The sequence below is a fragment of the Meleagris gallopavo genome, chromosome 1, assembly GCF_000146605.3.
Source record: "Meleagris gallopavo isolate NT-WF06-2002-E0010 breed Aviagen turkey brand Nicholas breeding stock chromosome 1, Turkey_5.1, whole genome shotgun sequence".
Classification (NCBI taxonomy): domain Eukaryota; kingdom Metazoa; phylum Chordata; class Aves; order Galliformes; family Phasianidae; genus Meleagris; species Meleagris gallopavo.
Window position 1 is genome coordinate 2,687,008 of NC_015011.2, and position 13,662 is coordinate 2,700,669.

Below are 13,662 nucleotides of genomic sequence, written 5' to 3' on the forward strand. Positions count from 1 at the left end.
AAAAGGAATAGTAAAGCCCCCAGCTCTTTTTGAGCATGTGGCTGAGGACACAGACAATAGGGAAGGAGTACTGTGGGTATGTCTCCATCGTGATTATTTCCTTTCCTGCCAAAATTAGCGTTCAGTCTGGAGCCACTGTGCTGCAGTGATCCTCCACTCCAAGGGTCACCTGGCTTTAGAAGCAGACGTATGAGCTTGTTTGCAAATTGAATCAGCCCTCTTCAACAGAGCTTTTTAGTCAGCAAAGTTGCTAGATGAGAACTGAACGTAGCACCTGCATTGCAGGCTTGGAGAAGGTCCAAAGGAGGGTGGGTGGATATGTTGTGATGTTGTGTCCCTGAAGGGATGCTATCCTGCCAGCAGATCTTTCTTTTGGAGATGCGTGCTAGACTAAGCAATCATTCTTGGCTTGTTTTCCTCCATAAGACTCAAATTCTATCTCCTCCCATCACATAGTAGTCACCAATGAGCTCAAATTCAGCTCTTGCAGAATATCTTCTGCAAAATTCAAGAGATTTCCTCGTGGGAGCAGGAAAAAAACCTTTATTTTTGCTCTTGACTGCCCGCTCCCTCAGGACCTACACCAGGGTACCAAAGATCAGAACCACATCCTTCCATCTTAAGCAGGAGCTTTTCCAAGTGGCTCCAAGCTCAATTAAGAGGTGTTTTAAAGATACCAAGGTGGGACCAGCCTATCTGATGATCTGTCGGTAACATCATATTCAACACTTATGGTGCCTAGGTGCTTGGTCCAGTCAATAGCCTGCTCTGTATCTTTCCCTGTCTTTCCCAGAGATATTTCATTTGATAACAGCAATAAGTCACTGCAGACAGCATGCTTCGGGACAATTATTGTTCTTGTCAAGTGGTTTGAGCCTCTCAGCTCTGAGCTTTGTCCTCTATCACACCACCCAAGGCACACAATTATCACTCAGCGAGACCCTGCCTGCCATTCCTTATTGCACTTATGATAGCTCTGCCGACGTCTGGACACAGAGTGATGGGAGGAAATGAAAAGGAGGAGAGCTAAGGAGGCATATAAATAAGTAAGTAAAAATGTCAGCAGAAATGGCTGGAACTGCTAGATCTATCAGGTCAGAGAACAGTCTCCCCAATGGGAAGCACTAGTAGACTCAGCAATTACAATCAGTCTCATACAGTCAGCAAATTTCAGTGTAAGAAACAGGGAGATTGGTGAGAGATGACCTGCCTGACCATGCCATGATCACTACTATTACCAGCTTCAGTGATCTAAGCATACATGTTTGTTTTGCGTGAGCCTGTCCCTTGTCTGGTCTTGGCACTTACAAGCAGCACAGACTGATTTCTAGCAGTGGAATCCCTGCTGATGATTGGCCTCATAGTCCTTCACAGGTCTGTGTCCTGCGAGACCCGAGGTGGTGCAGCTCAAAGTGCTGCATATCTCAGGAGTAGGAAAAGCAAATATGTCATGTTGTTGCACTTGAGTAAAAGATCTCAGAAGTGTTTGACTCTGTGCCATGGCTCACAAAGGAGAGTGAGAAAATAAAAACAAAGAGCTGGGGAAAAAAAAATAAAAGAAGAGCAATCTATTCACAAAAATCATGGGAAAACATAGTTATGAGTGGCCGAAGGTAGATGAGAACAGGGCTGAGTCATACCTCAAGTAGAATGTGTAACTTACCAGTTGAGATGTGGGCTCGATTGTAGTGGGTGATACAGAAACATAGAGGTTCGATCCCAGCTCTAGTAAGCAAAGAGTCCAAAGAAATGGGGTGTCAGTGGGCATGAGGGTTTATGCCTCCTGTTTATGGCTGGAAAATTGATGCAAAAAGGGATTAAATGCTTTGCATGGGGCCACACCAGGATCTGATAGCAGTGACAGATATAGAATTCAACCCCCAGGCCCAAGGTCTAATCATAAAATTGGTCTTTGTGCTTTTAGGGAAAGCAAAGCAACACTCAGTAATAAAATGCTGCTTGCTTGCAGATGCTTCCCTGCTGCTGGATATGTAGCAATATATCTGGAGGTACATCATGTAATCGCTCTTGGTTTATTCATTAGAATCATATACTCATAGGATCATAGAATTGTATTTCTTGCATTGGAAGGAACCTCAAAGGTCATCCAGTTCCAACACCTCTGCTGTGGGTAGAATTGCCAGCCTCTAGATCAGGGATTAGATCATGTTGCCCAGGCCTCCATCCAATGTATTACACTAAATGTCCCCTAAACGAACTACCAGAAGTCTTTGCTTTATGATATAACATCTCAGGATGATGCACCAAGAGGTTACATCCCTCTGCATGGCTGTGCAGTCACACAAGCCACAGCTTCACTGGTCTGTGAAACTGAGTTCCTTTAATTTAGGGTGCTTGTTAACTGGATGCCCAGAGGAGCTAGGAATTTGCAGATTACTGAAAAGCAAAACATCTATCTAGGCAGTCAGCTAATGTTTGCATAGCTGTTATAAATCTGATAGCTGTGATTTTTGCAGCTATACGCTCAGCCTGAGGGTAGTAAACTTCATGGTGAACTTCCAGGAGACAAACAGTTGATGTGTTTATAGTGGCTTGTGTACAAAATGTTAAGCTGCTAACAGAGTGGCAAAGTGGCCAAGAGATGTGATGGGCTCAGCCCTTCTTGTAAGAATATCTGATACCAGCAAAGATTTCAAGAGACAAAGAACTAGTGCTGCAGAGTTCAAAACACAATGTGCTGTTCCTGTGAATTACAACAGCTCCTTCTAGCAGCTTTTTGGGGTTTCCTGATGAAATCCAGCCTTCCTTTCTGGAAGGGCAGCATCTCTTTCTCAGTTTGGTCCTCTCAATTGCCTGTAATTTTCTACTTTCATTTGGTATGCGTAGTGGGAAACCAGACTTTGCAGTCTTCAGGATCAGGTTTATATCTTTTGAGCAATTTTGCCCGTGCTGGAGGAAGTTGTGCAAGGCAATACATAGGAACCAGCCTTAATGATCTGAATGCTCCTAGAAGGAGTATCCAGGAATCTCTGCCGTGAGTTCTGCAGATCAATACATCAGCCCTTTTTTCTCCTCTGAAATGTATTTTCATCTTATTGTTACAGCTGAGCAAATCCTTTTCAAAGACTCCTCTTGAGTTCAACGGGCTTTGAACAGGGACCACAGTGAGTTAGTAGCTCCTGTGGTCTGAGCAGGACAGAGCATCTACTCCCTGGTACTTGGCAAATTGCTCTGTTCTGCTGCTGTGCAGCCTACAAGCTGTCTGGGCATGGCAGCATGAGCATCCTCCTTCCAAGCCCCATCTGGCTTCATCCTTGGATCTCTTCCATGGGGATCTTGCGTATTCCCTCACATCCATTTCCAGTGCTGGTTCAATTCAGCTGAGCTAACAACACTAATATGTGTGTGTCTCCAGTGCTATAGGCAGATAAGATCTACAATCCCAGCTGGGCTCCTGCTGTTGGCTTTGGGATCCTAAGTGGGATGAAAGGCTCTGAGGGACTCTCATTGCCTGTCCCTTTGCAGCCCTGCCTATGCTCTGCTAACAAATAAATCCCAGTGCACACACATAAGGATCTGCTGAGACAGAAATTAGTGCTTTTCCAGGCACCTACAGACTCAGCTTGTTACTTAATGGTGACCAGTCATTCTGTGTATGTGCTCATTCCCATTTCCAGTTGACATTTGCAAAGTGCCATGTACAGGTGTTAGCAAAGTTCCCAAGTGACAGAAGATTAATTATTCTCTATTTTTCAAACACTTTCCTTCCCACTTCAGCCTTCCTATCCTTGCTCCTAGCTCCATAAAGCTGTGAAAAGTCACCGTTGTGAGTCCAAGTGGCTCTGCATCATCTTGCATCTTCCTGGCAGTGACACTGAGAAGTGTCATAAAAATGCTAATAGTGAATGAGGCTGACGGGTACAGCCCTATCAGGCAGGATTCTGCTAACCTGCAGCAGCTCTTTACTTCCATGGTAACCACGAAGCTTATACCCGTAAATACCCTACAACTAGATCATAATCACAGGGTTCTGCAGATTAGTGGCTAATCGTGTTTAGTTTGTCCAAAGAGAAATTACTGTGCAACTAGCACTCACTCAGCTGTAATGGACAGAAATCACCATACATGATTTACTCTGCAATTATATGACAATTAGTGGAAACAGAAAAACCTACCTCTAAATGCTCAGAATTTTCACATTTCTGTGGAAAACCATGCTGAGGCTTTTAGTGTTGGTGAACTCTTTCGTCTGTAAGACATATCCAGCAAAACCAGGCAGCTTGTTGAAGTGTATTTCATAGAATCATAGAATCATTCGAGTTGGAAGGTACACTTAACGGTCATCTGGTCCATCTCCCCTGCAATAAACAGGGACACCTACAGCTTGATCAGGTTGCTCAGAGCCCCATCCAGCCTGACCTTGAGCGTCCAAAAGTTTGGGGCATCCACCATCTATCTGGGCAGAAATGTTATGTTTAGTCACATAGAGGAGAGAACATCTCTTTCTGTTTGGGTGGGAGCTTGTCCTGCTCCCAGTGCAGTAGGAGATTCCTGATCTCTGATCAGTCCCAGCCAGCACGGGTTTGTGAAAGGCAGGTCGTGCCTGACCAACCTCATCTCTTTCTATGACTGGGTGACCAGACTGGTAGATGAGGGAAGGGCTGTTGATGTAGTCTACCTAGACTTCAGTAAAGCCTTTGACATGGTCTCTCACCGGCTTCTTCTGGGGAAACTGGCTGCTTGTGGTCTGGACAGGTATGTACACTCCTTTGGGTAAGAAACTGGCTAGAGGGCCGTGCCCAACGGGTAGTGGTTAATGGAGTTAAGTCCAGCTGGTGACCCATTTCAAGTGGTATCCCCCAGGGGTCAGTACTGGGGTCTATCTTGTTTAATACCTTCATTGATGACCTAGATGAGGGGATTCAGTGTACCCTCAATAAGTTTGCAGATGACACCAAGTTGAGAGATGGTGTTGATCTGTCTGAGGTAGGCCCTTCAGAGGGATCTAGATAAGCTGGATTGCTGGGCTGAGGTGAATGGGATGAGGTTCAACAAGGTCAAGTGCCGGGCCTGCACTTTGGCCACAGTAACTCCATGCAGCGCTATAGGCTTGGAGATGAGTGGCAGGATGACTGTGAAGAGGAAAGGGACCTGGGGGTGATGGTTGATGCTTGGCTGAACGTGAGCCGACAGCGTGCCCAGGTGTCCAAGAGGGCCAACGGCATCCTGGCCTGCATTAGAAATAGTGTGGCCAGCAGGAGCAGGGAGGTAATCATCCCCCTGTACTCAGCACTGGTGAGGCCGCCCCTTGAGTACTGTGTTAGTTTTGGGCCCCTCACTACAGGAAAGACGTTGAGGCCCTGGAACGTGTCCAGAAAAGGGCAACGAAAATGGTGAGGGATTTGGAGCACAAAGTCTTATGAGAAGTGGCTGAGGGAGTTGGGATTGTTTAGTCTGCAGAAGAGGAGGCTCAAGAGAGACCTCACTGCACTCTACAACTTCCTGAAGGGGGGTTGTGGTGAAGAGGGGTTTGGCTCTTCTCTCAGGCAATGAACAGGACCTGGGGAAATGACTGCAAGTTGCACCAGAGGAGGTTTAGATTAGACATGAGGAAAAACTTTTTTTCCCCCAGAGAGTGGTCGGGCACTGGAATGGCCTGCCCACGGAGGTGGTGGAGTCACCGTCCCTGGCAGTGTTCAGGAGGCGTCTGGATGAGGAGCTGCAAGATATGGTTTAGTGGCTTGTGGTAGCAGTGGTAATGAGAAGACGGTTGGACTAGATGATCTTATAGGTCATTTCCAACCTTACGATTCTATGATCTCAGGAGAATTCCTTATGTGTTCTGCAGTCAGTATAGCATGACACATCTCTTCCCTTCTTGACTTCTTCCCTTTCTGTCCTTTAAGCAGCTGTTGTGACAGTGCATCCTCTCCCACTTAGGATGCTTTTTGCCTTTTGGTGAAGTGTTGGAAACTGTTGGAGGAGATGCGCAATGGGATCTGATGGGCAACTGAGTGAGCCCTATGTGAACCAACTCAGAATAAACCAAAATCTGGCTGGAAAAAAAATGCCCTAAATACTATGTCAGAGAAATCATCAAGTGGGGGGCTGGATATGGCCTCCAGAGACAAGCTTCCATTTTCTTCATTAAGACCAGATCCATGTACTGTGACTATGCCTGACAAGTATTTGTTTTAGTCTGTCTCACTCTCAGAAGATTTCTATGCCTTTCTTAATACATATTTTCTGGAAACTGGATCCCTCCTGAACCAGCTGAAGCTTTTCTGGTTCTGGATAGGGAAAAATAATTGCCTCCTGGGGCTTGTGTATATAGGAAACTCTGTCTGGTGCATTCCCAACTGAGATTTGTTTGTTTTTTTTGGCAGCAACGTGGCACTGTTGATTTGCAATCTGCTTGTGACCTTCAACAATCCCCAGACCCTTTAATGCAACACTGGCCAGTCACTCCCATTCCACATTTGTTTGCACTGATTTCTCATACCGAAGAATGTTCACTACTTCCCTCTACTGAATTTCAGTTTGTTGATTTTGGCCTGCATCTACGATTTGTCAAGTTTGTTTTGAATTCTTAACTCTGCCTTTGGATGTTCTTGCACCCTCTCCCAGAGCAGAGTCATTCACAAAATCTGTAAGCATGATCTGCAGTCCATCAATGAAGTCAATAGTAACAACATGGAATAATGCCAGACTTGGGACTAAACTTCTTTTGAAAAGTCCTCCCAGCCCAACAGTGAATTTTCTGTCGGTTTTTACAGGTACCTTATGGTGGCTTATTTTAGATTATGTTTCCCCACTTACATATTTATTTATTTTTATGGGAATCTCCTGCAGGACAGTAGCAAATACTCTACAAAAATCTAGATAAATCACATCTGCTGCCTCCTCTTATCCACAAAGCCATTAAGCCTGTCAAAAAAGGAAATTAAATTGAGTTGACACAATTTGTTCTTGACAAATCTATGCTGGCTGATTTTTATCACCTTATCATCTTGCAGGTGCTTATAAATTGATTGTTTAATAATTTGATGTACTTTCTTTCTGGGAAGCCAAGTTAGGCTGACAGGTCTATAATTACACAGAAGCTCCATTTTCCCCTTTTTAAGGCATTTCTGAGATACTTGAGACTTCACTCAGCTTTCAAGAGCTCTTCAAAATGACACTGGCATAGATAATCATGGATATATATTCAGCACCTATAGAGTACACAGCAGAGGTATATTTGGATGCTATATCCAAATACATACAATGCGTACAAATATCAGAATTGTGAAATCATAGAATTGCTCAAGTGGGAAAGTATTTTCAAGATCATCAAGTCCAACCTCAACCTAACCATACTACCCTAACTCTAGCAACCCATTGCTAACCTTAGAGGTGCGACCAAGCATTGGCAGAATATCCTTCAGAACTGTGCTCCACAGCTAGAAGGTACTTTTCCAAGTCGCACGATGTGCATATATATTTAAAAATAGAATATTTACCTAGCATCTAGAATTCACATGATACTGATATGGATACAGCTTCCTTCACTGAGAACCACAGCTCTGAGAGCTTCCCATGGCTTTCTTGGAGGTAATGACAGGTAGGGATCCAGGTGACAGCTCAATTTCTCTTGTTCACAACTCATGGTACCACTTCTTGCCCACCCCCCCGGAACCCAGCCTTTGGACGTGAAGTAACTCTGGGTTCATTTTTTCCTTTTCTTCTAGTATTCGTATGAAGGAATGGAGATTAACAGCCTGCCGGTGGAGCTGACCGTTGTATGGAACGGGAATTTCAACATTGACAACCCAGCACAGAACAAAGGTAAAAAATTATTTCAACTTGTCCTTGGAAGCGGTAACCTTAGCAACGGGCCACATCCCTCCCTACACTTAACAAAGCTGCCACCATCTCCCTGCGCTGTCTGCTGCAGACTTGTTCTCTGCACTCTGCAAATTACCAATTTTTTTGTGCTCTGTGAATTTTTTTTCCCTCTGAGAAATACCACTCTTCCTCCCACTTGCATGGCTTTTTCTCTCTTTTTTCATCACCTTTGCCTTCTGCTTCTCCCCATTTTTTTTTATTTTTTTTTTTGTTGTGTCTTTCTTCCTTACTCCTCCTGCCTTCTCCCCCTGTTTATTTCTCCTGGAGTGATGCTCTTCAATTTAACACGCCAGGAAAGTAGGCACTCTTTGCTCATAGGTGATGTGGTAATGAACAGAGGAAAGGAGAGGGGGAGGAGACAGGCTGCAGCTTTGTCAGTGGAAAGAGACTGAACAAAACAAAACGTTAACAGCAAAGGACTGACGTCTTCCTCCTGCCCAGAGTCTGACTCTGTTTAATTGCCATACATGGCACAGAGTTGGTGTGCCTCTCACAGAGTTGCTCGTCCAACCCTGACACAATTGTTTTTGCCAGATATGGGAGGTCCATTCACGTCTCCTACTTCTTCTTGTCCATCACCCTCAACCACATGGCAGATTTTCCCCCAGATTCCCTCTGCTCTCAGCCTTTGCATTCACAGCTCAGACCTGCAGCCTCTCCTCACACCACCACCTCTCAGAAGTTTCTCCCTCCCTCACTTTACCTTCCTTTTCCTTGGACACTTTCCACTGCTTCTCCCACTCCATCTCTCCCAGTCACGTACTCCCAAATTCTTTTCATACCATTTCACACCCAACCTTGAGCTGAGCAGCGATGGATGAGGTTTCCACCAACACCTCGTTGAAGCTGGAGAGCAATACAGAAGGCAGCTCTTCATCCCATGGTGTGACTCCTTTCCATCAAAGAATGGCTTCGATTATACCATTATGTTTTGTAGCAGGAGGATAATAGCCAGATACACTTGGCTGTATCACGTGGAAGCATAGCACATGCTTTCGTGGACACATAGAACTTTATTTACTAACACAGATGTAATATTTAAGAACAAGTAGAATCCCCTAGCAGAGCTTTTGAGTAGATTTTCTTCTATGGAAAATTGAGAGAGAGACAGAGGCAGGACAAGGTTTAGTGGGCAATATTAATGATAGGTAGACAGTTAGATTAGATGATCTGAGAGGTCTTTTCCAACCATATGATTCAATCATAACTTCAGTGTCTTTCTAAGTGAAGTTGCACTAAAGGTACATTGCTTCCAAGACCAACCAAGATGCCATCACTGTTACAGCCAACAACTCGCAGGCTGGGCTGGTAGACTGAAAGCCTATGTTAAACCAAACATTGTGAGCAGAGCAGTTCGACAAATAAGGAAAGGTCTGTGCCCTAAGAGGCTTGCAGCATGCTGAGATTGACAGAATTTCACATTTTTTTCTTGCAACCAACCTGGAGAAATAAAAAGTTTCCAAGGTTTCCCCTGCGTTGGTCAATACTTGCTGACTTCTGGGAGAACAGGGCATAGGTATGGAGTGAGAGCTAAAGCTTTTCAGCAAGAAGATTCAAAACCTTTGAGCTTTTGGATTGTGCATGATAATAACCACAGACAAGACTTTAGTCGCTTACCGGCATGGCAACACAAAAGTACAAAGGGAAAATCCCATATCTTACGAAGAAAATCACCAACATCCACATAAGTACAGAAATAAACTAATCTGAAAGCCTCAGTTCTGCCGTCTTCAGCCTCAGGGAGCAGATTTTTGCTATTAGCACCCTGTGCAACTCAGGCCTCAGTTTACTCAACTGTAAAATAAGGATAAATAGCATGATCTTATTTCATAGTACTGCAAGAAATTTAGGCTTTATTTGGAAAAAAGCTTTGACTGCCTCTAATCACTTATTAGCAGCCCAAAACAGAGCTAAGCACTAATCTTTGCTGTTGGTATTAGAAGGGGATCAACTTAGTACTTCAAAGTATAAAATAGTCTTAATTTTTGGAGCAGAAGAAGAGGGAAAGGCTGATGGTAAAACTCTGGATTTAGCCTCACATACAGAGCTGCTGTGAATTTATTGTTCTCTCTTAGCTTTTCTGTTTAGGGGAAAACCTGAGTAGCTTTACACTCAGTTCTGGGTAGGGTATTCCAGGAAAATTCCCCATGTGGAGTTTAGATGGTGGGTAGAGCAGGTGTAGTAAGCCACTTACAGATGGAGAACTGGGATTTGTTGAAACATCACTGGATGCCATTCAGACATTCTCAGGAAAAGGAAATGGCTGAGGCCGTGTCTCTGACCAAGTATCTTTCTTCCCAATGTCTCTCTTGCAGTCCATCGTTCTACACTGATGGCTGCAGCCCTCTTGCTCTCAGCTTCTACAAATAGGGAGATATTCAAGACCTGTCTGGACACTTTCCTGTGCAGCCTACTCTAAGGGGTAGCAAACCCCCTTAGCAGAGGGGTTGAACTATATAATCTCTAGATGTCCCTTCCAAGCCCTACAATTTTGTGATTCAGTGAAATATTTTGCATGGGAGGTGAACTCTGACAAGTGTAATTTGTTTCACAGAGGGTGTAAGTATTTTATTCTGTATTATTTATTTTCCTGCATAAGCCCCATCCTGCCTCTGGGACGAGCATCCCAGTCCTCACCTCATTGCTGCCCCTGACATCCCACTGCTCACCCATTCTGTCTGCACCTCTGAAGTCCTCTCTGTTTTCCTGTCCCTGCAGTTCATCTGTACAAGTGTGGGGCCATGCGGGACAGCTGTGGCCTGTGCCTGAAAGCCGACCCAGACTTCGAGTGTGGCTGGTGTGAGGGGCAGAACCAGTGCACGCTGAAGCAGCACTGCCCGGCCCAGGACAGCCAGTGGCTGGAGTTGTCCAGCACCAAAGGCAAATGTACCAACCCCAAGATCACAGATGTAAGTCATGGATCTTCAAGAGCCAGTGGATTCCCTCTTGTACTCTTCCCTTGGTTTATTTTCTTGATTGGTCTTTGGGTTGGTGAGGGGAAAGTCAAGATTGATCTCTGCTGGATCAGGCAAAGTCCCAAGTGACTATCGTATTGGGATGAAGGGCTATGGTGTGCTTCAAAGAGAAGCACACAGCTTCAGATGTGTTTTCCCACCACAGTCAATATGAACATGAATGATTTGTACATCACAATCTCCTAGTGGAAGACCTCAGGGCATCTGAGCGGTCCACATGGGTTTGGCAAATCTGACATGCAGCATTCAGGAGACCTGGGCCTTCTAGAGGTGCAGCTGGAGGTGAGAAAAGACACCTGGGGGCATCTCAAGTAGGCTATGTGAGGGTTATCAAAGGAGCACAGCTCTCTTGAAAAGAGCTCTTTGGCCAAACTGGATGAGAGGAGATATTGAGTGATCCCAGAGTGTTTTGAGATTTACTGACAGGAGGGCAAAGAAAGAGGGCAGGTTGTAGTTCATGCTTCCTGGTAGTAGAATACAGGCAAAGTTCCTGCCTGGGGCAAAAAAGACTCCACTAACTACAGCAGAATAAAGTTCTTGGGTTTGCCTGGTTGTCTTTGCAAGGTGAAAGATGTCCCAACTGATCAAGAAAAGTCCTGTACAAAGATCAGCCTTCCCCTTTTGAAGGCTCAAGGAAGAGGCAGGCTCAAGCCAAGACTAAGTGAAACAGCCTAATTAAGTGATAAAAAGAGAATGAAGGCAATGATGGGTGGACGTCACAAGGTTGCAAAGTCCTTTGGAATGTTTCCTATTGATTATGCTGATCAGGCCAAAGGAAGAGCTGGGGAAGAGGTAAAAGAATAGAAAGAAAATAAAGAGGGGAAACAGAGGAAGGGAGAGACAACAAGGAGGGGGAATCAGGACTCCAGTCTACAGTGATTTTATTTGCTCTTAGGATGCTTTTGCCATAATGGTGGGCATCATTTTCAAGGTCATAGGTAGATAGAGTGACAGATATGAGCCATAATAATGGGAAACTGCACCCTTACCAACTGCACCCTGACTTAAGTATTTCTCAGTCACTGTACCGTAATTAAGATGAGTAAACTTCCAGAATGAATAGGGCCTTATTTTGCAACTGAGAATGGTAAGGAAGAAAATGAGACGGGGAAGAAGAGGGGAAAGACACTGAGGAATATCTAGCCTCCTTGGTTGTTGTTTAATATGAAACGTAAGGTAGACTACTTTTCTAGAAACCAAGGAATTAAAGAATCAAAAAGTGCGGGTACTGTGGATGAACCCTAAACCTGTATCTATGGGTGAAATGGTTTTGTCTATGTCTGTGGTTTCATGAGAGCAAACTCTGGCTAGAGTTTTGTTTTATCAGATGCTACTGAAAAGAACTCCTCTGATTTTGTTTCTGTCCATCTTCCTGTAGTCTGTCACTCTCCGAAGTGAATTGGATTGCCCAAGTGTCATGCCAATTATGATGTTTCCAAGGTGGGGATCTCCACCATGCTTGCATTTGTCTGCAGCTGGTCAATCTGAATGCACTTGAAGCTGTGAAACCAGGCCCAACAACAGCCAGAGTAAATGGTTGCTTTTGAAAGTTCACTTCTGAGGCCTTGAAAATTACAGGGAGCTGAGCGGAAAGAAACCTTTATGAATCTTTTAATGTCTCAAACTTTAAAGATCAGAAATTTTAGATTGATTAATAGAATTTGGTATTGAGAAGATGGTAGATGACCAACTAAAACAGAAGTCCACACCACAAGGACCTTCCCATACAATAGCACGCTGTTCTGAAGGTCCATCCACATTTCTTGACCGTGCTTTGGCTCACATGTGTTACCTACACTCTCCTTGTGAAGTGAAAATCACTCATTCTCCACGTTACAGCTCCAGAAGGAACATACTTCCATTTCTGCTGGCATTTCCTCCAACAGCTCCCAAAGCTCGAACAGATTATTGCAATATTCGCTCATGAAATATTCCAACTGTCTGCTGCGATCATAAGTAGCTCTTGCAAAGTCTTTTTCTGAGCCATTAGCATGGAAGTAATCTCAAGTGACTGGATATATATTGCAGCTAATGGTACGTCTGGAGAGGTTGGTGAAAGCGTGCATATCCTGGCAAGGAGCCAGGGAAATATCTGTGCAGGCGAGGGAGGAGAAATAACATGTGTCCTCACACTTGCACAGGCACACGCACGTGGCAACTCAGAGCACAGCTTCCCACAGCCTGTATTTTATTTCCTGGCTCCGGCATTTATATTGCCACTAAGAGAAATTAAAAGGCTTACAGATTCGTTCAGCCACAGAACCTTCTGTAGGAGTGACAATTCAGGGCCAGGATGGATGGGGCTTTGAGCAGCCTGGTCTGGTGGGAGGTGTCCCTGCCTATAGCAGGGGGTTGGAACTTGATGATCTGAAAGGTCCCGTCCAAACCCAAACCATTCTGTGATATGGTTGGTACCAGCCAAGGGCATAAATTGTGATGCAGTGTCGTAGCTCTGGGTCTTAAAGAGAAAGCTGAGGCTTCTTGGCAGCTTTCATATCCCTGCTTGTGTTTCCCTCTGCAAAAACTGACAGGTCTCTTTCCAGATTTTTGCACCTACGATAGAAACATGCTCCTTGTCTCTTGCTGTGAAAACATTGCAGTAGCACCTTCTTGTTGTAGGCATCTGAAGGAGTGTGATGAGTCAGGCTTAAAGATTTCCTGTACCCATCTGGGGGAATTCCAGCCTCCCTACTTTAGGAACTGAGTTGGCTTTGAAGTTAGCCTTCAAAAAAAGGAGACTTAGGTTAGATACAAGGAAGTGTTTTTTTTGAGACAAGGGTGGAGTGAGGCTCTGGAACAGGTTGCCCAGAGATGTGGTGGATGCCCCATCCCTGGAGAC

At 44.7% G+C, this 13,662-nt stretch overlaps 1 protein-coding gene across 2 annotated transcripts in view; it reads left to right on the forward strand.

The window, feature by feature from the left end:
* Window positions 1–13,662, forward strand: part of PLXNA4 (plexin A4) — a 429,864-nt gene that overhangs the window by 346,310 nt on the left and 69,892 nt on the right. For both annotated transcript variants that reach the window (XM_003201828.4, XM_019614671.2), the window contains 2 exons: window positions 7,692–7,788; window positions 10,567–10,757. In XM_003201828.4, coding sequence (XP_003201876.2) covers window positions 7,692–7,788; window positions 10,567–10,757 — 288 coding nt within the window. The remainder of the gene's footprint in view (window positions 1–7,691; window positions 7,789–10,566; window positions 10,758–13,662) is intronic.